This window comes from Vidua macroura, chromosome 13 (genome assembly GCF_024509145.1).
Source record: "Vidua macroura isolate BioBank_ID:100142 chromosome 13, ASM2450914v1, whole genome shotgun sequence".
Taxonomy (NCBI): Eukaryota; Metazoa; Chordata; class Aves; order Passeriformes; family Viduidae; genus Vidua; species Vidua macroura.
In genome coordinates, this window is record NC_071583.1 from 15,926,675 (window position 1) to 15,951,325 (window position 24,651).

A 24,651-nucleotide genomic window follows, 5' to 3' on the forward strand; every position below is an offset into this window, starting at 1 on the left:
TAAGTAACCCAAATTTCTCTTAAGATCTCTTTATGCTTAAATTCAACTTGCTGTTAATGAGCTGTGTCTGTTCTTTGTATGTTTGGGAATGCCAGGTCTGCTGTAGAGCTTTTTATGCTCATTTCTTCTAGAAGATGATTCAGAGGGAAGGGGACAGTTAAAAATCATTTGTGGTTCCATTTTCTTATCTCTTTTTGCAAGTCAAGGGCTGAACCTTGAAATTACAGCAGGAACAATGCTGTATTAATTAAAAATAAGTTTTGGTTATGTTTGCTTCTTTCCAGTTTCTCCTTATCAACTCCTGTGTCCGTTCACTATTTCACATCTCCCTGTACATTCTCAGTGGAGCAGAGCTGTGCTTATTTTCTCTCTTCATTGCAAAAGAGAGATCACAGAATCACAGGTAGTGATGCATGTATGGCTTCACTGTTTATTTTCAGTTTAAAAACCATAGCAAAAGGTCTTGATTAAGTTGACTAAGATCGGTTATTTACATTTCTTTTTTGATTTTTTGGCTTTCACATTCCCAGTAATGAAACAACCGTAACCAAAAGATGATTTCTACCTGCCCTGAGCAGCCTCTGAGTACCAGGAAACAGCAAGAGGAGTATTGTGCCTAGAAAGGCAGACCCAGCCCATCTTAGAAACACAGAATGGTTTGGGTGGGAAAGGACCCTCAAGGTCATCTCAAAAAACCAAACCATACAACCCAAATAATGCCAGGTGCAGTCAGGAGGGTGGGCTGGATCTATTCCTACAACTCCATACACAGTTAATGAGCAAAAGTTTTGGTTCATAACACTTGCACCCTTTTAGCTTAAAAGCCGTGGTCATATCCATGGGCTGAATTGTGTTCCCCCTGATGAGGTTATCTGAGCAGCAGCTTTCCAGCATGTATGAATGATGATACAGTTCTCTCAGCTAATGAATATTCTAGTTTTCCAGATACTTGGAGGATTAGGTCATAAGTGCTGGCAGTAGGATAAATTTTTGACTTGGAGGCTTGTGCACTTGGAGAGGCACTTAGACTGCATGATCTGCTGTTGTTTTCAAAAGAGCAAATAAGATTGTTTTCTTACTGCAATGTTTTAGAAGGATTTTTTTATAATTCTGTTGAATGTCCCGTTTCTTTATTTACATTTTTTCCCCTCTTCATGGTTCATGTAGACTCTAACCCAGTACATTTAAAATAAGACAAATAAAAAATTCCTCTTTATCTTAAACTGTAATTGACTTACTATCTTTATGGTATTTGGCTTTTTCAGTGTGAAGGGAATTCAGTGGAAAATACAAAAAAATCTACCCAAACATAAAACCCCTCCAGTGTTTTGAAGAGAAAGGCAGTGTTTTCTATTTGGTTTGAAAATATGTTGTTGGCATTGTCTATTATTTTTTCTGGGAAATAAATCTCAATTTCCAGGAAGCTTATAATTGAGCAGAAAAATTACAACATTCTGGAAAGGTTTGGATTGGAAGGGACCTTAAAGCTCATCCAGTTCCACCCCCTGCCATGGCAGGGTCACCTTCCCCTATCCCAGGTTGCTCCAAGCCTTGTCCAACCTGGACCTGGACACTTCCAGGGATGGGGCAGCCACAGCTTCTCTGGGCAGCCTGTGCCAGGGCCTCATCACCCTCAGAGCCAAGAATTCCTTCCTAATATCCAAGCTAACCCTGCCCTCTGGCAGTGGGCAGCCATCCCCCCCTGTCCATCCTTCCAGTTGGGACTTGTCCAAAGTCCCAAATCCCAACATAACCAAATCCCAACAAGGGACTTGTCCAAAGTCCCTCTTCAACTCTCTTAGAGCCCCTTTAGGCACTGGAAGGGCAGAAAATCTTGGATGTTATAATGGATCCTAGATAAAAGTATTCATCAAGAATGAACTGGAGGATGGGCTTGGCATCCATCTCCTCTGTTAGAGGAGAAATAGGCCACTGGAGCATGTCTGAATGTGGATCCCTGTCCACTTGAGCATGGTGGTACCTGAACAGTTACTGTACACTGGATTTTCTTCAGCTATTTCCCTTTGGTTTGGTCCTTCTGAAAGCTGTGAGTAGCTCAGCTGTCCTCATGTACTGGTTGTTACCAAAAAGTCTATGAAGCCTTTTGCAGAATGGCTTGCTTCCTTTGGAGAACTCATATTCACTTGATAAACTTGATGTGCAGTTTTGCAATTCACTCGTGCTGGCTATAAGCTGCCCAATTTCTGTACCATTGCTGGGGAAGTGGGAGCTGATCAGGGGCTCAGATTCAGCTCATTCAGTGCCCTCCTTAATAACACACAGCCAGCCCTGGTGTAGAGTTGGCTACAGGCCATTATTATAGAGAAGTGTAACTTCATCCCTTTCACAGAATAGGTTTTTTCCTCTCATGTGGAAGAGATTGTGTTACTTAATTGAAGGGAAAAAACCTCAGCCTCTACTTATTCCCCTTGTCAAAGAAAAAAAAAAAGCTTCCTAATTAGACTTAAATTATGCATTGCATAGAGGAAAGCCATGGTTTGCCTCCTATCAAAATATTTTGGACATGCTCCCATTTCATAGTGGGATGTGATACTAATGAATGGTTTGTTCACCTGGAGCCTCATAAGGGTCTGTCCAGCCAGCCCCGTTGTATTAATCCTTCCAAAATATTGTTTCTGCTGTACTCAACAAATGATACCAGCTTGTGCTGTCAGAAATAATTAACAAAGTCTTTGGGCTTCAGGCAGCCTTTCCTCTCCTGTGTGTTTCCAGTGTGTGATGTTTGGGTTTGAAATTCATGAAGGGGATTCATTTGCACTTATGGTTCAAGCTTGATTTTGGCAATGGTGACAAACAGTGGCCTGTAGTGTTTCATGGTTAGTCCTCTGTGTGTTCACAAAGGAGAACTTGGGGCTCTAAAAAGAAATATTTGAATGGCTATTTCTTATGCACTTATAAAGAAAAAACAACTGACAGTACTTCCCCCTTTTCCCCACCAAGTAGTGATTGTGGAATATTGGAAAAGCCAATTCTTGCTCCAAGTGTTCTCTGTTTCCAAAAAAAGGATATTTGGTGTAAAATGCTGGTTTTATCTTGCAGCATATGCTGTGTGACAGCCTAGCCTGCTGCCTATTTCAGAGTCCACAATTTCCTCTACCTTCTGATCTTTGAGTGTAAAATCCAGATTTTCCATCCTCAATGCAACTTGAAACCACTTTAAGAACAGTCAATTCTTGTTACTGAGCTAATCATGTTATCCTGTTCCCAAATAAATTGGGCTCTGTGTCTTCCTAAAAGCTCCCACAATCAGGTCTGCTTTACCTCCTGCTTGCCTCCAGTCTGCACCCCCCCTCAATCTGCATCCCCTTGAGCTTCCAGGAGTTTGTGCTGTCAAGATTGAAAGAGTTTCTCTGTTTAGAAAAATATTTCTGGTGCTCATATTTTGGAAAGCTTCTCACTGTAATGATAAGGGAAGTATCAGTAATTATTTTTGCCTTGAAGGGTGCTGGGGAAATACCAGCAATTTAGACAGCAGCCACAAATTTGGGCAGTTTGGGGACTGGCTGAGCAAAAGAAGTGTGGAAAGTTGGAAATATTTGTGCTTCTGGCCAAGGGGGATGAAACCAAGGCACGTCTCTTGCTACATGGTTTATCTGGATGGATTCTTCTCCAGACTGTTGCAACACAGTGACAGATTTTGTTATGTAATGGTTTCTGTTTCTGGACTTGGTCAAACCCAGCAAAAGCAGAAGTATCTGAAAGAAAATATACTTGGGGGAAGAAGGGAAGGAAATGGTAATTACACTTCTTCCAAGCTAAGCTTAGGAACCTGAGCCACTCTACTTGTACTATTTAAAAAGAAAAAAAAAAAAAAAAGACCATATAAACCCCAAAACTTGCATAATTTACATTGGAATTCAATGTATGAACTGTCATTTTGAAATTATGAACCAGAAAAAAAAAATCAATTGCATTAAGTATAACAGAAAGTAAATTGAATTGTGAGTTAAATTTTTTGTTGTCTTTCCTTACTTTTCATAGAGACATGTAATTATTTAAAAACATTTTATGAAGATACACTGTTTTAGAACTATTACTGCAGAAATTCTACTTGATTGAGCTGTTGGGCTGTTTTAGAAGTGCTCTTTTTATCCTTGTCTTTCAGAATATAACTGCAATTATTAAATATTACCGGATGCATATATTTTGCTTTCATCACAATTCTAATTTTGAAATTAAACGATTCATAGGAGATATCTGTACCTTAATGGCTAAACCTAAATGACAACTGGCTAAACCTAAATAAAAGCACAAGTGATGCTGCTGCAGGAGCAGTATTTTTGGAGAATTCTTTTTTTTTTTTTTTTTTGCAGGGACCTACATGCAATATGTCAGTTTAGCCCTGTTTTGTGGAGAGCACTTCTTAAGCCCTCTGTGGATTTTAAGCTTTCAGAGCAGCATCTGAGGATAATGGGGTTTTTTTTGCTATCCCTGGTGGCTGTGAGAGTTCAGCATCATGATATAAAGTGATTTGAGGTTGGATATAAGTATGTTTTTTAGGGTTTATTTGGGTAGCAGTAGTGCCTGGGGAAGTCCAGCTGATAAAGGCTTCTGCTATGTATCTTTTTGACAAGGTTCATAACAGCAAATATAATAAGCCTCTTGTAAACTGACTTCATTTTTAGATTGACTTTTACCTACAGAGCATCAGATAAAGGCCAGGGCTTGCAGAACAGAACCTGCAAAAATTCTCCCTAGACTAATCCTAGGTGTGCAATGTAGACAGTGGTTAGCACATATTCCTTTGCTTCAGTGAATTGTCCTACAGCACAGATACTCGTTTTCTCTCTTGGACCATCAGCTGAAAGGATCTAAGTGCAGGGAGTGTGGGTTGTCACACATGGGAACAATAAAAACACCCAGTCTGCACAGGTGGAGGATGCTAATCCCCCTTTCAGCATCTTCATTTGCAGGCTTCCTTGTGTGATTGCCATGCAAGCAGCACAACCACCTTTGCAGGCTGTACACAAAGACCACAGAGAACCTTGTTCCTCTGCTTGGAAGTGCTGTGGGGACAATAAACTGGGAAGTAATTTGGTGCTGTCTTTTTTGTCCCTTGCCAGAATAGAGGACAGGAAACCCTTTTGTAAAAAAAGGTTGGATATAATCTATATTTTTGCATCTTAAAGAAAAAGTTACTGCTTCATCTTTTCAGGGAAGAATGCATTGGTTATATCTGTGTGGTGCTGTTGTTCAGAGCAGTTGTGTGGCCCTGGAAGCAGCCTCAGCAAGGAGCTAAGCAGGAATCAGGCATTTCATGGCACCCAGAGCAGTTCTGTGAGACAGCATGGAACAGCTGTGATGCCTTGCAGCTTTACATCCATCTGCAAAATGTTTCACAGACTACTACAAGGAAATCAGAGGCACAAACCTGCAGGGGAGTTTTCTCAGTTGTATTTCTCTTGGATCCATGGTCCTTATCAGTGATGGAACAGCCTGGCTCTGTTTGGGCCCGTTGGTTTTCAGTCTCTTCAGTGCTCTGTTGTCAGCCAGTGTCAGCGTTTCCTCCAGATCATCCACTGCTTTTCCTCCAGATCATCCACTGCTTTGATGTGCCTTCCTGCTTTGTGCAAAGTTACAACCATGTCTTTGTTTCTGGGCCGTGTTAGGGCTGGCTTGTCCTCACTGTTTATAACAAGGCAGAATTACAGTAACAAAGGAACCCTGGCAAGCGCCACCTTCCCCCCCAGCCCCTGAGAGCTGGGCACTGTTGGAAGGAGAAACACTGCAGAATTTACCATTTGTCCCTTTGGTCTCTGTGAACAAGGTTTTTAATCTAATGTGGATTTTGTGCCAGCAAATCTTGATAAAATTCTCCTTGAAATATTTAATATTTTAAGTCACTTTGAAGGTTTCTTTAAAACTGCGTGTTACAAACACATCAGTGGGAAAATTGAGCACTTGCTCATCTGGCAGGTGTTGACATTGATGATGTGAAGATGTTTCCAGCTTCCTCCTCTCTCTCTGTAGTTGATAATAACATTGTTGATTTTCTTTCCATATTAAATAATCAAAACCAGTGAATTTTAAAGCTCAATGGAAAGTACAGTGGATTTTGCAGAATATGTCCCTGATAGCATAGAACATGGGTTTAGTTTGGATTAGAGAAGGTCAAGGATGCCTGACAAAATGAATGTTGTGCAGGACAGCATCTGATGGTGTGCTCTAAACCACTGTGGCCACCACCAGGCACTTCATATAGAGTAATATTACTGGAATGTTTTTCCCTTAGTTTTTTATTTTGTTTTGTTTTGTTTTTTCCAGGTTGTGCTTTGACTTTGAAACTGTTTGAGATATTGAACCTGTCATTTAGACTTGGAGTATTCTTGGAGCTCACATCTCAGTTTTTCCACCATTTGGTTTGGATAAAATCTTGCCCTTCAGGGAAAACAGTTTGGCTTTAACACTTCATAGCTGCAGCGCAAATTATATGAGTAGATTTTACAGTCTCCCTCAATTCAAAGCTGGTGTTTTGCAGCAGTTTCAGTTCTTGACAGATACAGCCTTTAAAACAAGAGTCAGCACTTGTGCTGTCACTTCTGTAACAGTCACGGAGACTGGAGGTGGACTCTTGTCTAAACTGCAACAAGCAAAGCCTGTGCGCTGCTTTCAGTGTCTTTCCTTCTCAAATGTGTTCTCACATGAGTGTGTACTCAGCAGGGATTTGAGAAACTTTGTTGATTTAAAATTAATCTCTTTCACTGAGTTTCCCTGCCAAAAGCAGTTTTAGTGGGGTATGGTTTTGTTTACAGCAGTGCAGCTGATCCTTGTCAGCTATCTCACAGTACATCTTAGCATCAGAAAGTGTATATGAGGAGCAAATCCAAACCCTCCTTTCTCACCTAACCTCTCTCTGTCACAATATACTCTTCAACATATAGTGAAGAGTTTGCATGCAGGCATTTATGATCTCTACATCTGTGAAAAAAGCATATAATATGTAGGAGTGGAGAAACTTGGCAAGAGCAGGCAGCTGCTGAGTTTGTTTGGGCTCTTTTTAAGCTCTTGTTAAATGTAAAAGCAAACAGTTATCTTCTGGTTTCCACTGTGACCTTGGACTTTGAACATCATCAAAAACTCTGGGATATTGGTGTATTCTTCTAACTGCTGAATTGCTTGTGTGTAGCATTTCTGAGTGAGAAGTGAGCATTGGAGATGCACTGAAGCAGAGAACAATGAAACTACAACTAATAACCATAACCAAAACTATGAAGCAAAGGTGAAAATACAGCATCCGAATGTATTTGGCCATTGGAAATGAGAAAGGTTGTGGGATTACTCAAAATGTGTATGCATTGTACCTGTTTTTATTGTATCTGATAACTTGGAGATAAACTAAGTTGTAAATCCTTGTATTCTGTCTCAGGACTAGCATTGGCTTGTCACGTGGGCTGAGTGAAATCAGTGCAATTGTTAGTTTGGCTTTGTCAGTGCTTTCCAATTTTTTGTTCATATAGTAACAGGCTTACTGGAAATTGTGACTTCTTGCTGGGCTGTCCCCTTACAGCAGAATTCTCCTGTGATTCTGTTAAAGAAACCTTCCAGTGGGAGCTACATGTTAACCTGCCCAGATTGTTTCTACCTGTGGCCTCACTGAGTCTTAGAGCTGTTTCCCAGAGGTGAACAAGGCTGAAATCTGGTTTCTTTTACGTCCATGTAGAGTAGTAATGATATGTGATCTGCTGCTGGCAAGTCCTGTAGCTGATCACTGGGGTGTAGTTCTGAACATAGTGAGCACAGAGTCTCCTGAGCAGCTAAAATATGTTCCTCATTAAAACTCTTGATAAGCACTGTGCTTCAGTTGTGTTTGTGAAAGTGAGCTGTCAGATGGTATTTGTTAATTTTTACAAAAGCTGTCTATTTTTCTTTATTTGTGAGGTCACCTCAATCTCCATTCTCATTAAATGGTGCCCCAAGCTGCAATAAGCAGTGGAGTAGTGTGGGAGGGTTATTGCTTTATTGTGAGTCTGTGTGAATGAGAATTATAGTCGTGGCTTTCTGTTCTTCAGGGGGATAAGCAGTGGTGCCGAGTAATCCTAAACTTGCTTTCTAACTCTTGATTTACTCCACAGAAAGAAAGTGGGGAAACAGTCAGTTTAAAAAAAAAAAAAAAAAAAAAAAACCAAACTAGCTCAATAAAAGATAGTCATAAAATTTTTCCATTTATTGAAAATGGGCCCCACACAGGGAGAGTGTGAGATGTGCAAATGATGCTGTCAGGAGCTATAATGATGTCTTGCTGCAGAGACTTAATTTCAGTCTTTCTCTAAATGACTGTAAGGGCCTTTTTGGAGATAGAAGAGAAATGTTAATTGTTTCTCAGGTCAATGTCTTTACATTAAAAAATGCCAGCATGTGTAAAATTGCTTGAAATGTTCTTCCTAGTGCTGCTTGAGTGAGCTGGTTGACAATCTTCCAGTCTGACAATCAGTCAAAAGGCCAGCTCAGCCCAGTTTCAAGTCTTAATTTCTTTTCTACCATCTCTTCCTGTTACCTTGTTATCTCTTTCCTCCTAATCCCTCCTTCCTTGCATCCCTCATTCTCCAAGTGCACTAGCATTGCTTTTCTCTCAAATGACTCTTTTCTCTTAGCCTTTGAAGAAATCCTTTTTGTGTCACAAAACAATGTGACATATAGGACAAACTCCATTGCTAAAGGTGCTGTGAGTTGTAAACTGAAATCTGCTCTAAATTCAAGACCTCTTAAGAATGGGGGAAGACTGTAAGGAAACACCTGTTTGCTGACTTAGAAATCACAGGTGTTTTGAATTCTTGTAATTAACTCCTGACACTTTAAAACAGGTGACACAGTAGCTCTGGAGCTCTTTCTACCTGTCCCTCTTCTCTTTGCCTGGCATCATGTGCAGATTTGGAGGCTCACAGGTTGGATCAGTAGCTCTGGATGCTTCCTAGGATTTGTGAACTGCCACCTGAAAGCAGTACAGGAATAGCAGCCATGTGATTGTAGCTTCAATAGAAGCTCTGATGTCTGCTGAGAAGTGCCACTTTATTACATGTCTCAGAGCAGGTGTTTTACTCTGTGATTTTTATTTCTTTCTTTCCACCTAGGTTGTGTATCATCCTGAGCAATGGCCCCCTTCCTACGGATATCTTTCAACTCCTTTGAGCTGGGACCTGTGCAGAATCAAGGAGAACAGCTGCAGCCTTTCTGTGCTATCAAGATGAAGGAAGCTCTGACTACAGGTGAGCTTACAAATGGGGATGCTTTTCTGAATATCAGTAAATTTTTGAGCAATACTGTAATCCTCCTTAATCTATAGTATGGCAGTGAGTCCTTCTCTTCCTGTCATGCCAAGCACTTCAATGTGAGCTTTTCTTTTGGAATGGGAAAAATAATAATGGCTGTTTCTCTACCCCCACCTTAAAGCAAGGTTTCTTTATTAGTACTCAGGACAGGAAGCTGGACTGCAGCAGGTTTGAAGGAGCTGTCCTCAAGTACAGAGCAGCAAATGCTCTTTATTGGCTTGGAGAGTTAGAGGTGCAGTTTGTTACTGTTGTAGTAGCTGAGGTACTTTGGCTGAATTGTTTGCTTGAAATGACTCACACTGAAGGTCCTCTTAGCACAGAAACACAGAATGAGCTGTGCTGGAAGGGACCCTCAATAATCACTGAGTCCAACTCCTGACCCTGCACGGGACCATCCCCAAAAGTCCCACCCCGTGCCTGAGAGCGCTGTCCTAATGCTCCTGGAGCTCTGTCATCCTTGGGGCTGTGCCCTTTCCCTGGGGAGCCTCTTCAGTGCCCCACCACCCTCTGGCAGGAACCTTTTTCTAATAGGCAACCTGAACCTGCCCTGACACAACTTCAGGTCCTGTCAGTGTCACCAAAGAGCAGAGATCAGTGCCTGCCCCTCACAAGGGAGTTGTAACTGCAGGGAGGTCTCCCCTCAGTCTTCTCCAACTGAACAGACCAAGTGACTCACCAAGCCCTCAGCCTTCAAAGACCTCATCTTTACATAAACTGGTCCAAAGGTTTATAATATCTTGTGACATTTGGCTAGAATACACCACTGCAGCCAAACAGGGTGAGAGGGAATTGCTGTATTGGGTAGATTGCAGATCTAATTCTGCACTATGGCTCTAGAGATTCACAAAACATCAAAGGATGCAGAAGAGGGTGAAGTTTCTTCTTCCTCACAACATGATTGGTCTTTTCCCTTATTGCTGAGGGTAAAAGTTGCATTTAAACTTGAAATATGAGGCATGGTGACTTTTCCACAAAGTGTTGTCATCCAGCAAATGTACTAAACTCCAATGAAGTAGTTTCCTAATCTGGGAGAACCTCTGAAGAAATGGTGTTGAAGGTGTTGCAGCTGCCAGAATATGTGGAGAAATGAAAGTAATTTAAATAAATGCACTGGTTTGTTTTTTTTTTTCCCCAGCCATTTGCTTTTGAAAAGTAGAATTGTCTCAATATTTTCCAGTCTTTGCTTGGGTGTGTCTTTGGTGTACTAAAAAAAGGCAGAGAAGAGGGAACTGCTTGGAGAAGTGAGTGATTGGAGTAATCAGGAAAATAATCTGATGCTCCTGTTGTCAGTTTGACAAGATCTGGAAGAGCTTTTTGTTGTATTTGAGTGCTGAAACACAATCAGGGAAAAATTTATTGTATAGGAAGAAGAAAATAATAGGGCTTAATGATTAGGCATGGAGCCAGTTTGCAAATATGGGATGTGTTTTGAAGTCAGGAGTGTGAGCAGAGAAGCCAAGGAGGCCTGAGCACAGCAGAGGCAGGAACAGTGTTCTTGAAGGTTGTCCTTTGCTGACCCTTCAGTGTTCATCTGCAGACAGGGATTGTGACCCATGACAAACCTTGATTAGCATGACTTTAATTACAAAAGCAGCATGGTGGGCTGGAAGCTGTTTCCAGTAACTGAGACACCTTCTCTATGTTTTGTGTAGGGTAAAAATGCATAGAGGTGACTGATCAAAGCAGATACTAACTGGGACATGGGACTAGGGAGGGGAGAGGCTGTGGACAGACTGGAATCATTCTTTCCCCTTCTAAGAATCTTAGAAAGAGTATTACCAACTCTTTACAAACTGCTGCTGTTTCTGCAAACCCTGAATTACTGTCAAATGTTCTGCAAATATGCAATCTCTCCTATTGCCAAGTATGCCTCCTGAACTGTGCCTTTTTGATGAAGGGGTCTGGCTTTAGCAATCCAAAAAGCAGGCCAGTGTAAAAGCCTTGCTGTGCAGACAGCCTGCTTCTTATCCCCCTCCTCACCTTTATTGTCTGTCCTAATAATCTCTAAATAAATGTGTAGATGTGGCACTTGGGGACATGGTTTAATAATGGCCTTGGTGGTGCTGGGTTAGTGGCTGGACTTGATGACTTTAAAGATCTTTTTCAACCCAAACAATTCAGTGATTCTGTGACAATATTTTCAAGTTTTTTTCATAGAACAGGGCTCTGGAAGTAGGTTTGTACTGTGAAGGGCTTGAGCCTTCGGTCTGCCCAGTTCCTCAAATTCAAGATAAAAGCTTTTGACTGAGTAGAGGAGGAATGCTGAAGTTTGCTTTGCAGTGGAGAGGTCCTCATGTGGCCATTTCTGAGCATTTTGGAATCTCCTTTGGCAAGTGGCTCAGGGCTGTGTCTGAGCTGTGACTCCCAGTGCTGCTGCTGGCAGGCATTCCCTAATAAAGCAGTGCAAGGACACCATTCCCTGTGCTTGTCTGCAGGGCTCAGCACAGCTGAGTGCAGTGTCCAGCAAGCTCTTCATGAATGAACACTGACTTGCCTTGAGATTCCAGCAGGATTTTAAAATATTAAGCATCTAACAGACCACACTGCAGCTTCCTGGGGAAGGGTCCAACTATTTAATCTGCTTTACTACTGCTTTGATATCATAACAGCAAATGGATCATTCAGAGCTGGAGAGTCACTTAGAAAGCACTTCTATTGCAAAAAGAAAAAAAAAAATCTTGATAAATAGCAGAAATTGTGTAGAATGTAGAAAATTGTATTCAGTTTCCTGGGCACAAATGGAGAATAATTGATTTGGCAGCAAATCAGAGGGAAACTGGAAAGTGGCTCTGTGTGCCAGAGTCACAGTGAAGAGCTGGATGTGGTTTCTCAGGAGGCATCATCATTTTGGATATGTTGATGGGACTTAGAGTCTCAGATCTAGAACTATGCCAAAGCTTGTCATAGATTGTGCAGTCACTGGCTATTTTCTGGGCCTGAGATATGGACAGGAAGAAATCCCTTTAATGGGTAGCAGGAGAGACTGAAGCTGTGTATTAGATTCATAGAATACCAGGCTGGAAGGGACTTCAAGGATCATCCAGCCTTTCTTGGCAAAAAGGAAAAAAAAAAATCCATCTAATAAGAATAGTACAGCAATGTAAAACTCCTAACAAAAGAGTGTGCTGAGATGCTCTTAAAGGAAACCAAAAAAAAAAAAAAAAAGGGGAAAAAAGGACATTTTTTGAGGTAATTTTAGCTTTTTTGTTATTCCTTAACTACACGAGGTCTGCATGGACTGCAGAGGACAGAAAAGGCCCTGAAATATCCTTTAAAAAGTAGCAGTCATGGTAGAGTACAATGCCAAGGAGAGTGACTTAAGAATACAAGTGAAATGTTGGGATAACTTGGAAGTAGATTAATGAAATGTGAAGCCTTTCATCTCTCAGACACTGGTTTCAATTTAAACTGGGTCAGTGTGAGATTTATCTTGTAGCAGTAGGTATTCATGATGATCAGATGGCACTTCATGGAGATTTATACCAGAATGGAGTCATGCAAGTGTTCCCTGGCAAGTTGTGACTGACTAACCCAGCTTGAGTTCCACATCAGGGTTTGTCCCTCCTGCTCTCTAGCTCCATGTTAACCCCTTCACTGCCTTTGCATGTTCATCAGGGTGGGCTTTGCCTTCCATGTCATGAACTTTGAACTGAGTATTTAAACCTGGTTCCAATAACAGTAAAAGAAGCAGTAAGGCTGCTTGTAGTTTCAGTACAAGTATTCCTTCTTTTATTTTGTTGAGTTTAAATGCTAGAGCTATATACATTTTACAGTTTCTTTTTTTTTTTTTTTTTTTTTTTTTTTTTTTTTTTTGTGTGGCTTTCAGAGAGAGGAAAAACTCTGGTTCAGAAGAAACCCACCATGTACCCCGAATGGAAATCAACTTTTGACGCCCACATTTACGAGGGCCGGGTGATCCAGATTGTGCTGATGAAAGCAGCAGAAGAGCCATTGTCTGAGGTGACTGTGGGTGTGTCAGTGCTGGCAGAACGGTGCAAGAAAGGCAATGGCAAAGCAGAGTTCTGGGTAAGGAAAAAGATTCATTCCTCAAAATTGCTGACCTAGTTTTGTTTCTTTCAAGCTGAATGAATGCCTTGTGCCTTTTAGGCTTACAGATTTTCCTAGGTCAGTAGAATCTCTCTAGTTTGTATTCACCTGTTACACTTGGGGCTTTTTTTCACACTTTGATTTCTAAGACAAGAGCAATTATTCAGAAGAGTAAAAGCTAATAGTGATCAGTTTTAGCCAGTCCAGTGGTCTCAAACCCTCTGCTTATTATCCACAGAACAGGTACCACATTGACATCATCAGTGTTAAACTTCCTCTGTACAACCTGTCATGACTTGGACATCATGGCCAGCAGAGACCACTTAGCATAGCCTGTAAGGTTATTTTTGTGTGTGGAGACACAGCCTGGCATTAGTAGCTGTAACTGAGGTCTTGGCCTTCTGTAAACTTTGCTGGGCAAATGTTCTGAGTGTCAGACACTGCCTTAGAGATGAGCTCACTCATTATCCCAGTAGGATGATGGGATTTCTGGGGATATGTTCATGGGTGTATCTAATGTAACTGTGGTTTGCTTTCGTCTGGGGACTGGATTTTTCATCCCAAGTTGTATTTAGTGTAACCCAGGGGTACTTTGATCTGTGCTGAAGTGAAGATTAAGTCACTCTAACATGGTTAAGGGTTTCTTATCTTTTATGAAGGCAGCAGTTTAAGAATTAGTGGCTACACTCTTAGCACAGGAACTGACCTCAGCTGTTGGCTTAAAAGGCACTTATTTTTTTTGCTGGTCTGTAGAATTTGCCACAGAAACCATGTGTAATGGTTTTGAGGAGGAAAGGAAAATAAATTTTGATTATACCACTTTTTTTCATTGCCAGCAACAGCATTTGATATCACTATGGTTTGTACTCTCAATAAACATATAAAGGATTGTATAGACTTCTTTTAAAACTGGGTTCCTGTGCAGATTGAGTATACTCACAGTAAAAACAGAAGCCAACAAACTTCTTTGGAGAAACGGGAAAGGGACGTGGACAAACAATGTGAACTCTGACCATGCTGAACTCCTGGGGACACATCAAAGCAACGCAGCACACGAGGAAAAGCAGGAGCATAAAAGCCCCTGACTCAGCTGCAGTAGTGAGATATGGAACAGGATTGCAATCAAACAGTTATTGAATAGTCTACTTTGATACCCTAGAAAGAGCTGTTTAAATTCCTGAGAGATGCAGTCAACCACACACTTCACTGTTGCTATCTTTCTTTCCACAGCTTGACCTTCAGCCTCAGGGGAAGGTGCTGATGGCTGTGCAGTATTTTTTGGAAGATGCAGGTATTGTCAATAGTTTATTTTCAGACAGTTATGTGAAAAAAGGTTGGTTTGTTGCTTGTTTTTTTTTTTGTTTTTTTGCAGAACACAGGATGTAGCTTACAAAACAATCACCTGGTGTACTGAGTAGAATCTTATTAATTAATTGTATTAATTTGCTTTCTAGGTGTTTGGGTTGGTTTTTTTGTTATATGCACTCATGGCAGGATTTGTTCATTTCTAAATGCTGTTGCATTTAGGCACTTTTGGATCTTTAATATGTCTACTCTCATGTTTTGATGTGATAGAAAATATATTATCTGTTCCTTTTTAGGTGCAAAGAAGTTGAATCTCTTGCTCCAGCTTATGTGGGAAAAATTTTTTATGGATTGGAGCATTGGGTCTGAGTTTCCTGGGATTCAGACATCCTATTCACTAATTACAGAAACTGATTGTAGGAATGAGTGAATGGTTTAGTATTAAAATGCAAATCCAATGAATGATCTGACATACCAATTTAAAAAGTGTACAGCCTTTCTGTTCCAGAAACCTACACAGGCTCTTTGGAAATTAACTAGGAGGGAAGCTTCAAGTACAGTAATAAACCCAAGATAAGCCCAAAATATGGTGTGGATTTGTGTATCTGGGGAGTCCTTTCCTAAAGGAAATGCTGTAAACCTCACAACGTGCTCAGCTTGTACTTAAGCTTTTCCCATACTAGAAGTCATGAAATCATTATTTTTTGGAATAATATTGTAATTATAATTTAACTGGTCTGCCAGATTAGCCTACCAGTGTTACAAGTTTTAATAGTATGTGTTAATAAATAACTGGAAACACTAAACAGGAAATTTTGAAGCATGGATGGGTTTTTCCCCCCACAGACATTTATAGAAGGAGCACAGTTCTGCTCTCTAGAATAAGTTCATTGAGAAGGTACCATTCTTTTTTGTACTTTCTGTGCAGAAGATACTGAAGATAGAATGTGATGTGCATAGGTTACATTTCAGAGGTGATGTTTTATCTTTGTGATGGCAAAAAACCCAGCCTATATGTTTGTTGCTTTGGTGTCTACAGAAAGTCAACACTTTAAAGCAAAATTTAAAAAAAATACTGGGATTTTAAAGAGTCTGTAAGTGAGAGTTTTTTCTCAAGTTTGCATTTAAACTGGTATGAGCCATTATATGAGGAAATATTTATTTTGGGCTTTGTCATAGTTTCCTGTGCAAGGCTGTTTCATGGGGCAATGGTACTCTGATCATAGATATTTAATGTGATCTACAGAAATCCATTTCTCCTGGACACCCAGAAGTTTCTCAAGAAAACCTGTACAAACCCAGTTTCTGTATTTTCAGTTGTTTATTTAATGAGGCTGAAGCATATTTCCTCCTCTCCATGCAGACATGTGGAAAAGTAGAGATGGCATAAGTGAAAACCTTCCATAATTTATTATTAGCTGTTAGCAGGAAGGTAATACTTGTGTGCTGAAAGCACTACATTAATTTTACTCAGTAATCAAAATAACTTAAAAATAGATACAATGTTCCTGCAGTTCTTTTCATTGCCTGTATTAGGGATTGCAGATGGTGGTGGATGAAGCCTAAATACCAAACAGATCATTAAGTCATGCATTTATATTCTAATTGGCAAGTTAATATTCACATCTTACTGCACTTTTTTGACCTTTTACTTTGCAATGAGTTCCTATTTACCTTCTCCTTTATATGAAATTAGTCACCAATACATTTTTGGTAACTGAACTACAGAGGTGGTGGAAACTGCCTTTCAAGACTTTTATACATCTACATTTTGTGAAGGAAAGTCACTCAATCTGATATTTTAATGTGAACACTGCAAATATCAATACATTTTAACAAACTACTCCTCCTCAAGGTTGCAAACCTCCCTTATGTCAGTGTGTAATGCTGCTAAATAGGCAAACACTGATTTTTTGGCTCATCATTGCACTACTGTAAATGTTGTCTCCAGTTAAATCAGCATTACTACTTTGAGAGCATAGAGGTTTGCTGGTGCATTGCAAGATTGTTTGTGTCAAGCTCCATTCCCCACCCTGCTGAACCCCTCAGTTAATAGCTGAAGCTCAGGACAGTTCACATTCCATCCTATGCACTTGTCACTTTGCTCTCCCTCTGACCTGCCTTTGCATACTGATCTCTATGGTAGCTGTGTTTCTAAAATTCTAAAAAAGGCTTGCTCTGAAACTGGTATTTCAGTTGTTCCTTGGTTTATTCAAAGTATTCCCTGGTTTATTCTATTGCTGCCATTTGTATCTTTGAGTTATAGGTGCTACCCTTTGTTTGAAAACCTCCAAGCACTTCACAAAAGTGACTGATTCTTTCTGTGGCTTGTTTTGCAAACTGAAGCTGCTGTTTTTCAGACCTTTCTTCTAAGTAGCAAACATTCTGCTACCTTTAGAGAAAGCTGCTTTCCTCTGCTGCAGTGGTGCAGAGCAGAGAAATAAGAATGTTATTGCTCCATTAACAGGTATATTCCTAGAAAACAAAATCACAAAATAAGCTGGTATTAATGGTTCTTCCATGGTAGACTACACTGAGACTTTTCATTTGCATATTCTTTTTCCAGATTGTGACCTGACCAGTTAATTTAGAATATGAAAAGTCTTACCAATCTTAGGTTTTTTTCTTCCTAGACCTTATAAAATGGGGTCTGCAGAGCCCTGACTTAGAGCTGTCAAGGAACTTTTTTGTCTTCTGTCCCGTGATTTAAATATGAGCTTGTGCTGGAAATTCAAAAGCTTTTCTCCTGGTGTGTGAAATGCAAGAACAGAGTGTCAACCTCAATTTTAATTTTGAAATTTGCTTCTACCCCTCCTTCTCTTGTTGTAGTATTGAAGCTAGATTATAATTCTGTAAAGCAGCTTTAGTTTTAATAGGTGGGAGTTGAACTAAGTTTAATGCTTTGCTTGATCTTTGTTTATTCAAATGTGGTTAATGACCTCCTCAAGTAAGAAAACGCAGAACCTCACTCTCCTGAGTGTCTTGTGCAGTGTTAGCAGCTTTGGGCTTGGGTCTTGGGTTTGAATTCTGAATTGCTGTTTTGCTGGCTACAGCTTCCTGCAGAAAGGGGCAGTGAATTTTTTCCTTAAAATGCCATTAGAAGTACCAGAAGGTGAGTAATTTACATGCAGACTTTTGATATCTCAATTCTCTGAATGCTGGGAGAGGGACCTGAACCAGAGAGCTGCATATATTTTGAATATGTTGCTCTCTGTGTGTTGAGTGTTGGGGAAGCATGAGACTTCAGCATTTTTCTGAGTTATCTGTGAAAAATACTAGAGTAAATAACAGATTTGCCATTTCAGTCTGAATATTGTATGAGCCTAAAGTAAGAGTTGAAGAAAGTATCTCTATGAATGAGGTGCATTATGGAAGGATGGTCACATTTTTAATAAATAACAGTGATGAGGGCTGAAGAGCCAGAACTGAATCTTATAATTGCACATGGGGATGTTGGTATGATTTAATCATTTAACTGAGAAAATGCCATTTCTAGAAATTTGGCTAATGTGGAGGTTATTCAGTGGCACCTCACATCTCCTTTAATCTGCAGCAGAAGTGCGATTGCATGAATTGAACAAAAAACATCTGCAGGCTTTATCTTCTGATATTCCTCTCAGATAATCAGACAGTTGCAGATGTAGTGATTTCATGGATAGCAGGTTGGTGTGTCTGTGGTTCCTAAGGTAGCTAACATGTTGTGTGGAGCACAGAAAATCTGATATAGTTTGTACCTTCAGTAGAAGTTTGAGATGCTTGAAATCTGTAGCTGTATATGAGCTGCTGTATCTGTTGGTTTTACTGTGTAATTTGAAGAAGAGAAAAGACCCATTTTCCAGTTTATTCCTGGTTTTATTATCACAAATGAGATACCAAAGGTCTCTGCAGAAGCATTTAGCAAAACACTGAGCTGTAAAACAAGAGCTCTGTACACTGAGCACGGGCTGTGTTCACACTGCAGCTCCGGGTGGGTGGGAGCACCACAAAGGCTGGAGTGTGTTTGGTTTTGGGGGTTTTTAATCCTGGATTGAAAAGCAGGGTTTATTAAAGCTGGTGTTTTGTTTTACACTTCTCTACCAGGCCATTGGTGTCAGTGATGCCTAGGAAAGGTTGCACACATACCCTGAAGTAGCTGCAGAGCAGCAGCAGCTCAGGGCCATGGCAGGACTTCATCCTGGATTTGTTCAAGGCCAGGCTGGACGGGGCTCTGAGCAGCCTGGTCTAGTGCAAGTTATCCCTGCCTGTGGCAGGCATTGCAACTAAATGCTCCAACCCAAACCTCTTTAGAGGGGTAGCACAAAGACCAGAATGATTTGACATAGCAAGTTCATGTCACAGAACTGTAGGCTTTTGGGGAACTTCTACTTCTGTAAATGGTTTCTTGGGATTTTTGGGTTTGGTTGGGTGGGAGTTTTTTTTAACAGATGATCTTTCTCTAGGACCAGGTTAAAGAGCAGTATGCCTCTGAGACAGTCCATACTGGGAAAGTCTCTTTGTCAGGAACAAGCTTTCCCTTTTAATGATTGCTCTGAGAGATTAATATTTTTCTTGACCTGAAGGTGCACTTAACTTTCAAGCAAAGCCAAGTGCAAGGCTGCAGAACAGCAGAAGGAGACAGACACTGAACAGAAATGTTAGTGGTGTTTGTAATTAATTATAAAGTTTCAGACAAATCTCAGCCTGAGCAACCAGCTCAGAAAATGCCTTTCCTGTCCCTGTTTGAAGTCCTGGTTCCCAGACTCTGACAGTAGCACCGTTCTCTTTCCTCTTCACGAGCAGCACCATGAAATAAGCAGGTTAAAATGAAAAATGAACTCTGAAGAGGGTAAATATTTTTTTTCAATTCTTTCTTTTAAGAAAAACGAGTAGGGTTATCCTGAGGTTTTCCTTTGTCTTTGGACTTTTGAGGTTCAATTGAGACAACGTGATATCTCACCTTGAGGTTTATTACAGCTCAGCAGAGCCCCAGCACAATTACTGTAGTAAATGTTTTCCAGGCAGTGGGTTGGGTGTTGTGTGGCTGTGGGGACTGTGAAATGTTGAGCAGGACAGGCACTGCAGCTGAACAGAGAATGCAGGGGGTGTTTGCAGCAGTCCGGGGAGCTCACTGCCAATTCCCAGCCCTGCCTCGTGGTTTCTTCAGCACAGAGGAGTTCTGGGCGTTTGTGTCAGATCAGCTGCAAGTTTTGAGAAGGGACCTTGAAATAGATGAACATGTCCGTGATAAATATTAACCACAGCTCTCAACAGAGGAAATAGATTATGTTTAATGGTGTGTGCTGGGTGCAGAATGATTCATGTCAACCCCAGGCTGCAGAGGTCACCTGGGCCCTAGTTGCTGATTCAGCTGTTCTGTACCTGCTCTTTCTGACCATGTGCTGGTTCATGACAAGCATTTCATTTATGGAAATCCTGGCTTGCTTGGAGGGGGAAGCAAAATTTTTCCATTTGTGTTTTTCCATACCCCTTGTGTATCTCCACCCTGCATCCATACAGCTGTTGTGAAAGTTACTTCCCTGCAATTCTTGATTGTCTCTGCATCTCTGAAATTAAGCCTTTATTCTCCAGTTAACTCCACTGCTGGCTGAGCTGCTTAAAACTTTTCTGGAGCAATACACATTAAAGACAATTTACACATTAAAGATAACTTGTTAAACATGCCCATAGTAAATTGAAATTATGCCATAATTTCAGAGCCACCTCAACTCCTGATGAACCTTACAGCTGCTCTCCAAAGCCCTCAGCTGCTTCTGAACCAGACAATGTTTTCAGCTATTCTTTGTTATACTGGTTGGTTTTGGTAAAGGCATCGAACAAGGCAGCTTGTTGTAAAGTCTGTGTGTCCTCACATGCAGATTTTGAGGTTTTGCTGTGCTAAAGGAGTCTTCCCCATTAAAGTATACCTAGGGAAAACATGCAAAATAAAAAAAAAAAAAGAGGAAAAAAAAAAACCCAAAGTGATTAGGTTATATAACTACCCTCTCAAAGAAATAAGTGTCAGTCTCATGTATTTCTCTTAAGTTTGATGTCAGGGCTTCAGACAGGGAGGAAACACTGGTGTATCCCTTAAATTAATCAAGTTTTGTCAGAGACTTCTGCACAGAGTATCAGCAATACTAAATTGCTCCAAGTATTTCAGCATGAGGTGTTTGTTCCTCACTAAACACTTGGTTTGCTTGTTATGGACTTTAGAAAGGCTTTTGTCTGGTAATTTGCTGCATCACAGGTGATCTCCTCAGAAAACTGCCATAAAGCAAAAGGCCTTTCTCTGCTTCCTTGCTGTTACTGATTAAATCTCCCTTACCAAGACATCCTTTACTGCAGCAAACTATGTGAAGTACTGCTGCCTCTTGAGCACCTTGCTTCCCTTGCACCACACCAGTGTGGTTTCCCTGAAGCATTTGGGCAGCAGTGGGTGAGGTCTGTGTGTTTGCTCAGCAGGATTAAACAGAGATAGCACAGTTTGCAGACTGCCACAAGCTGGAGTGCAGCAGCTGATGAGTTGGTGTTGGGTGAATTCAGCAGCCTGTTTGAACAAGGCAAAGGAATCCTGTTCCTGGAGGGGCAGGGGTGACTCAGGGACTGTCACAGTGCACACTGGAAGGTCCTTTCAGGGGCTGTCAGGATGGCTTTTTCTCTGAACCAGGTGGCCAGTTTCTCAGAAAAGTACATTAATACCTAGTGGCAAAACCTGGAGACCTTTTCTGAACTTTCTTTTCACTAATATGCTTAATCTTTCCTCAATATTAGAGCTGATGATGCCATTTCTTTTCTAAGACAGCACATGCTGCTTCAGTGTGGCTGCTGCTGGCTGTGACAGATAAATTACTTTAGGACACTCAGAAAGGTGGCACATGACAGATTGTATTCCAGGTTCAGCAGTCTGTTGGAATAGCAGTGGTGGCAGCCAGCTAAAACAAATGACAAGAACCAAGTGCATCTAGCAGCCAGAAAAACAGAGCTCCTGGGTAACTTTGTAGTAAGCTTGGGCATTGCAGTGAGTGTGACTTGGCAAAGGACACAAATCTGCTTCTGTCAGTGCTGAAAGCAAGGCTCCCCCTGATAGTGATAAAAGGCAGCAATGCAACAAAGCTAATTAAAAAAATGATGGCAAAAATGCTCCTCTGGCTTTTTCCTTACTCCATTGCTGTGGAAATTCCCAGCCTGCACACAGCAAGATGCTGTTGCCCTCAGCTTTACAGCATTTTGGACATGTAAACTATGTCCACATTTCTTCCAGGCTGGGACCCACAAGCTGCTGGCCAGAACTGATGGAGTTAGCAGTTGATCAGTTCCTCGTTTCCAGCTCAAGCCTTTATCTTTTCCTGCTGGATGGGATTGTCCCTCAACAGCTCCTTTCAGTTGACAAGAAATGTGTTCTCAAGTTAAATCACCAGTTACCCAGTCTCTTGATATACCTGCATTAGGTTACCTCTGCTACAAACCCCTATGACTTCAAAAATGTCTAAGACTAAATAGTCTGAGTTTGTGTCTCAGTCTTACAGCCACAAATTCGCATTTTTGTAAAAGAAACTCAGAAGCTTCCTTGGAAATGACTGAAAATAACCATAACCTCTGATGGGGACCTGTATGAGCCAGCTGGACTTGGAGCCTGAGAATTTGTTTGTTGTTTTATTTCTTGGCTTAATGCTGCATGTGATTTCTATGTGATCCAGTATTAGATGCTACAGTAGATGGGAGCAGGCAGTATTGTTATAATACTGAATAATTTGATTCCATGGGGGCTAGGAGGGGAAAGGAATGAGACTGGGACTCATGGAAAGATAAAACATTAATGTTATAAGGCATGAAAATGGAAATGTCTGACTGAAAATCTCATTTGTCCTTGCTGCTTAATGATCCTGGAGGCTGGAAGAAAGTCATCTTTCAGTAGAATGGTCCTGTGGTCACCCACAAGGTCCTGCAGCAGTTCATCTGAATTTCTGCTGTAGTCCTAGTTCAGGAGGACATGTGGAGCAGCAGCATGGAAAGGGTTCTGCTGACCTTCCTGCTTCTAATAAAATACTTACTCATATTAAGCAAAAATCACAGAACAGAAATCATAGATTTTTTTTTTTTCAAGGAACAATGGTGGTTGTCACTTCTCTATCAATACTGTGCTCCATCCCTGCTCTGTGCTCTCAGTTCATCAGCTGAAGGTTTTTCTGTGTGGGCAGGAGTGGGAAGCACCTGCAGAGAACACAGGGACCCCTTGGGAAGCAGTGTGTGCACCTGTACTACTCCTGATGGACTGAAAGGATGCAGGTGTAAAATGAACAGAAACATGAGTCAGAAACAGGAAAACAAACTGAACATTTGGGAGAAGCAAATATTAACCTTTGTAATACCTAGCAGTATTAAAAGTGTGTCTTCTTGTGTCCCCCCCAGACTGCAGACAGTCGATGAGGGAAGAGGAGGGGACAGTAACTATCAACAGGAGAGGAGCTATCAAGCAAGCCAAAATCCACTACATCAAAAGTCATGAATTTATTGCCACCTTCTTTGGACAACCTACATTTTGCTCTGTCTGCAGAGACTTTGTATGGTAAGAAAGAAAATCTAAGCTTCCCCAAGGGCCAAATTACTGCAAAATTTGCTTCAGATATACTGAGATGAAACATGACAAATAAATTTGTGTTGGGCAATTGAAGTTATATACTCAATAAAGGTATTTTTATACCTAAGAGAACCATAGTTGTCTTTCACACTGAGAAATAGAGCTTGAACATTTTTGCCACTGAAATAATAGGCAGAAACTCCATCAGCATCAAGTGATATCTGGCCATGATCATCAGCAGCTCTGCCACAGGAGAACAAAGAGGGGTGGGTCTGAAAAATAATGGCCAGACTTTGAGATGTGAAGTGACTGATGGCAGCCTAGAGACCCACAGAGAAGTTGGATCCCTTTCATAGTAAAGCTGGTTTTATCCTAAATTAGGTTGGGAGGATTTTCCATGTGATTGAAAACTTGTTTCTGGGTTTTCCTCCTGGTTTGCTGGTCTATCAAATACAGGACCTTATCTTCTAAACACTGCTGTCCTAAGACAGAGGATTCTGATTACCAGAACTTAGACCTATTTATTAATTGGTTGTTTGACATGGTGAAAATAAACACCAGACATCTATTATTCCAGGAAATGTATTGATTTCCCTTTTTATAATTTGTTTTTCAGGGGACTCAACAAGCAGGGATACAAATGTAGACGTAAGTTGATTTTTTTTTTTTTAATCTTATGTTGCTTTCCACATGAATCTGGAGATCTTGAAAAAATTCTGTAAATATGCATGGGACAATGCATCATCACTATGGGTAGTAGTAGAAGTTAAATATCAATTTTGCACAATAACCAAAGGAACCTATGATTCCTACCTGGGATTTCAGTATCAAGATTTAGACTTAGCTATTCTTCTCAGAAGTGTGTGATGCTATTGAAATGTTGCACTCATTTATGACAGCAGTTTTTTGTGAACCCTTTTCTAAAGTGAATTACAGCTATTGAGAGGTTTTACAGCTGAATTGAAAATCACCTTTGACTTGGCATAGATCTGTGCATTGCTCCAAGCAGAGAGGAGCTATCAAAGGGCAAATCTCAAAAGCATAATACTGTCCTTCTGTTATCAAATGCGGGGGGCATTGCTGATTTCATTTAGAAATAAAGTTTATGGTAAAAGAAAAGGGGCGGAGGAACCAGCTTAAAAAATATTATAATCTTGATAGAAAATGAACTTTTGGTGTATATAGTATGATGGGAAAGGAGTGTGATTTTCGCATTCTGCCATTAAATGCATACACCTCATCCCACGTATTTATTAGCTGAATGAATCCTTTTTTTTCCCTTTTGCATGTCTTGAAGAATGCAATGCTGCTATTCATAAGAAATGCATTGATAAAATCATTGGGAGGTGTACTGGTACTGCAGCCAACAGCAGGGACACAATGGTAAGAGCTGAAACAATATATTTAGAGTGTAATTATGTAATTAAACATTGCTGAACTAACAAAACCTCGTAC

General features: G+C 40.7%; 1 protein-coding gene across 2 annotated transcripts in view; it reads left to right on the top strand.

The window, feature by feature from the left end:
• The window catches only part of PRKCD (protein kinase C delta), a 60,569-nt gene that overhangs the window by 25,733 nt on the left and 10,185 nt on the right, over positions 1 to 24,651 (top strand). For both annotated transcript variants that reach the window (XM_053989644.1, XM_053989645.1), the window contains exons 2-7: positions 9,090 to 9,224; positions 13,114 to 13,313; positions 14,565 to 14,625; positions 23,028 to 23,184; positions 23,813 to 23,844; positions 24,494 to 24,579. In XM_053989644.1, the coding sequence (XP_053845619.1) occupies positions 9,110 to 9,224; positions 13,114 to 13,313; positions 14,565 to 14,625; positions 23,028 to 23,184; positions 23,813 to 23,844; positions 24,494 to 24,579 (651 nt within the window). In that variant the 5' untranslated portion in view covers positions 9,090 to 9,109. The remainder of the gene's footprint in view (positions 1 to 9,089; positions 9,225 to 13,113; positions 13,314 to 14,564; positions 14,626 to 23,027; positions 23,185 to 23,812; positions 23,845 to 24,493; positions 24,580 to 24,651) is intronic.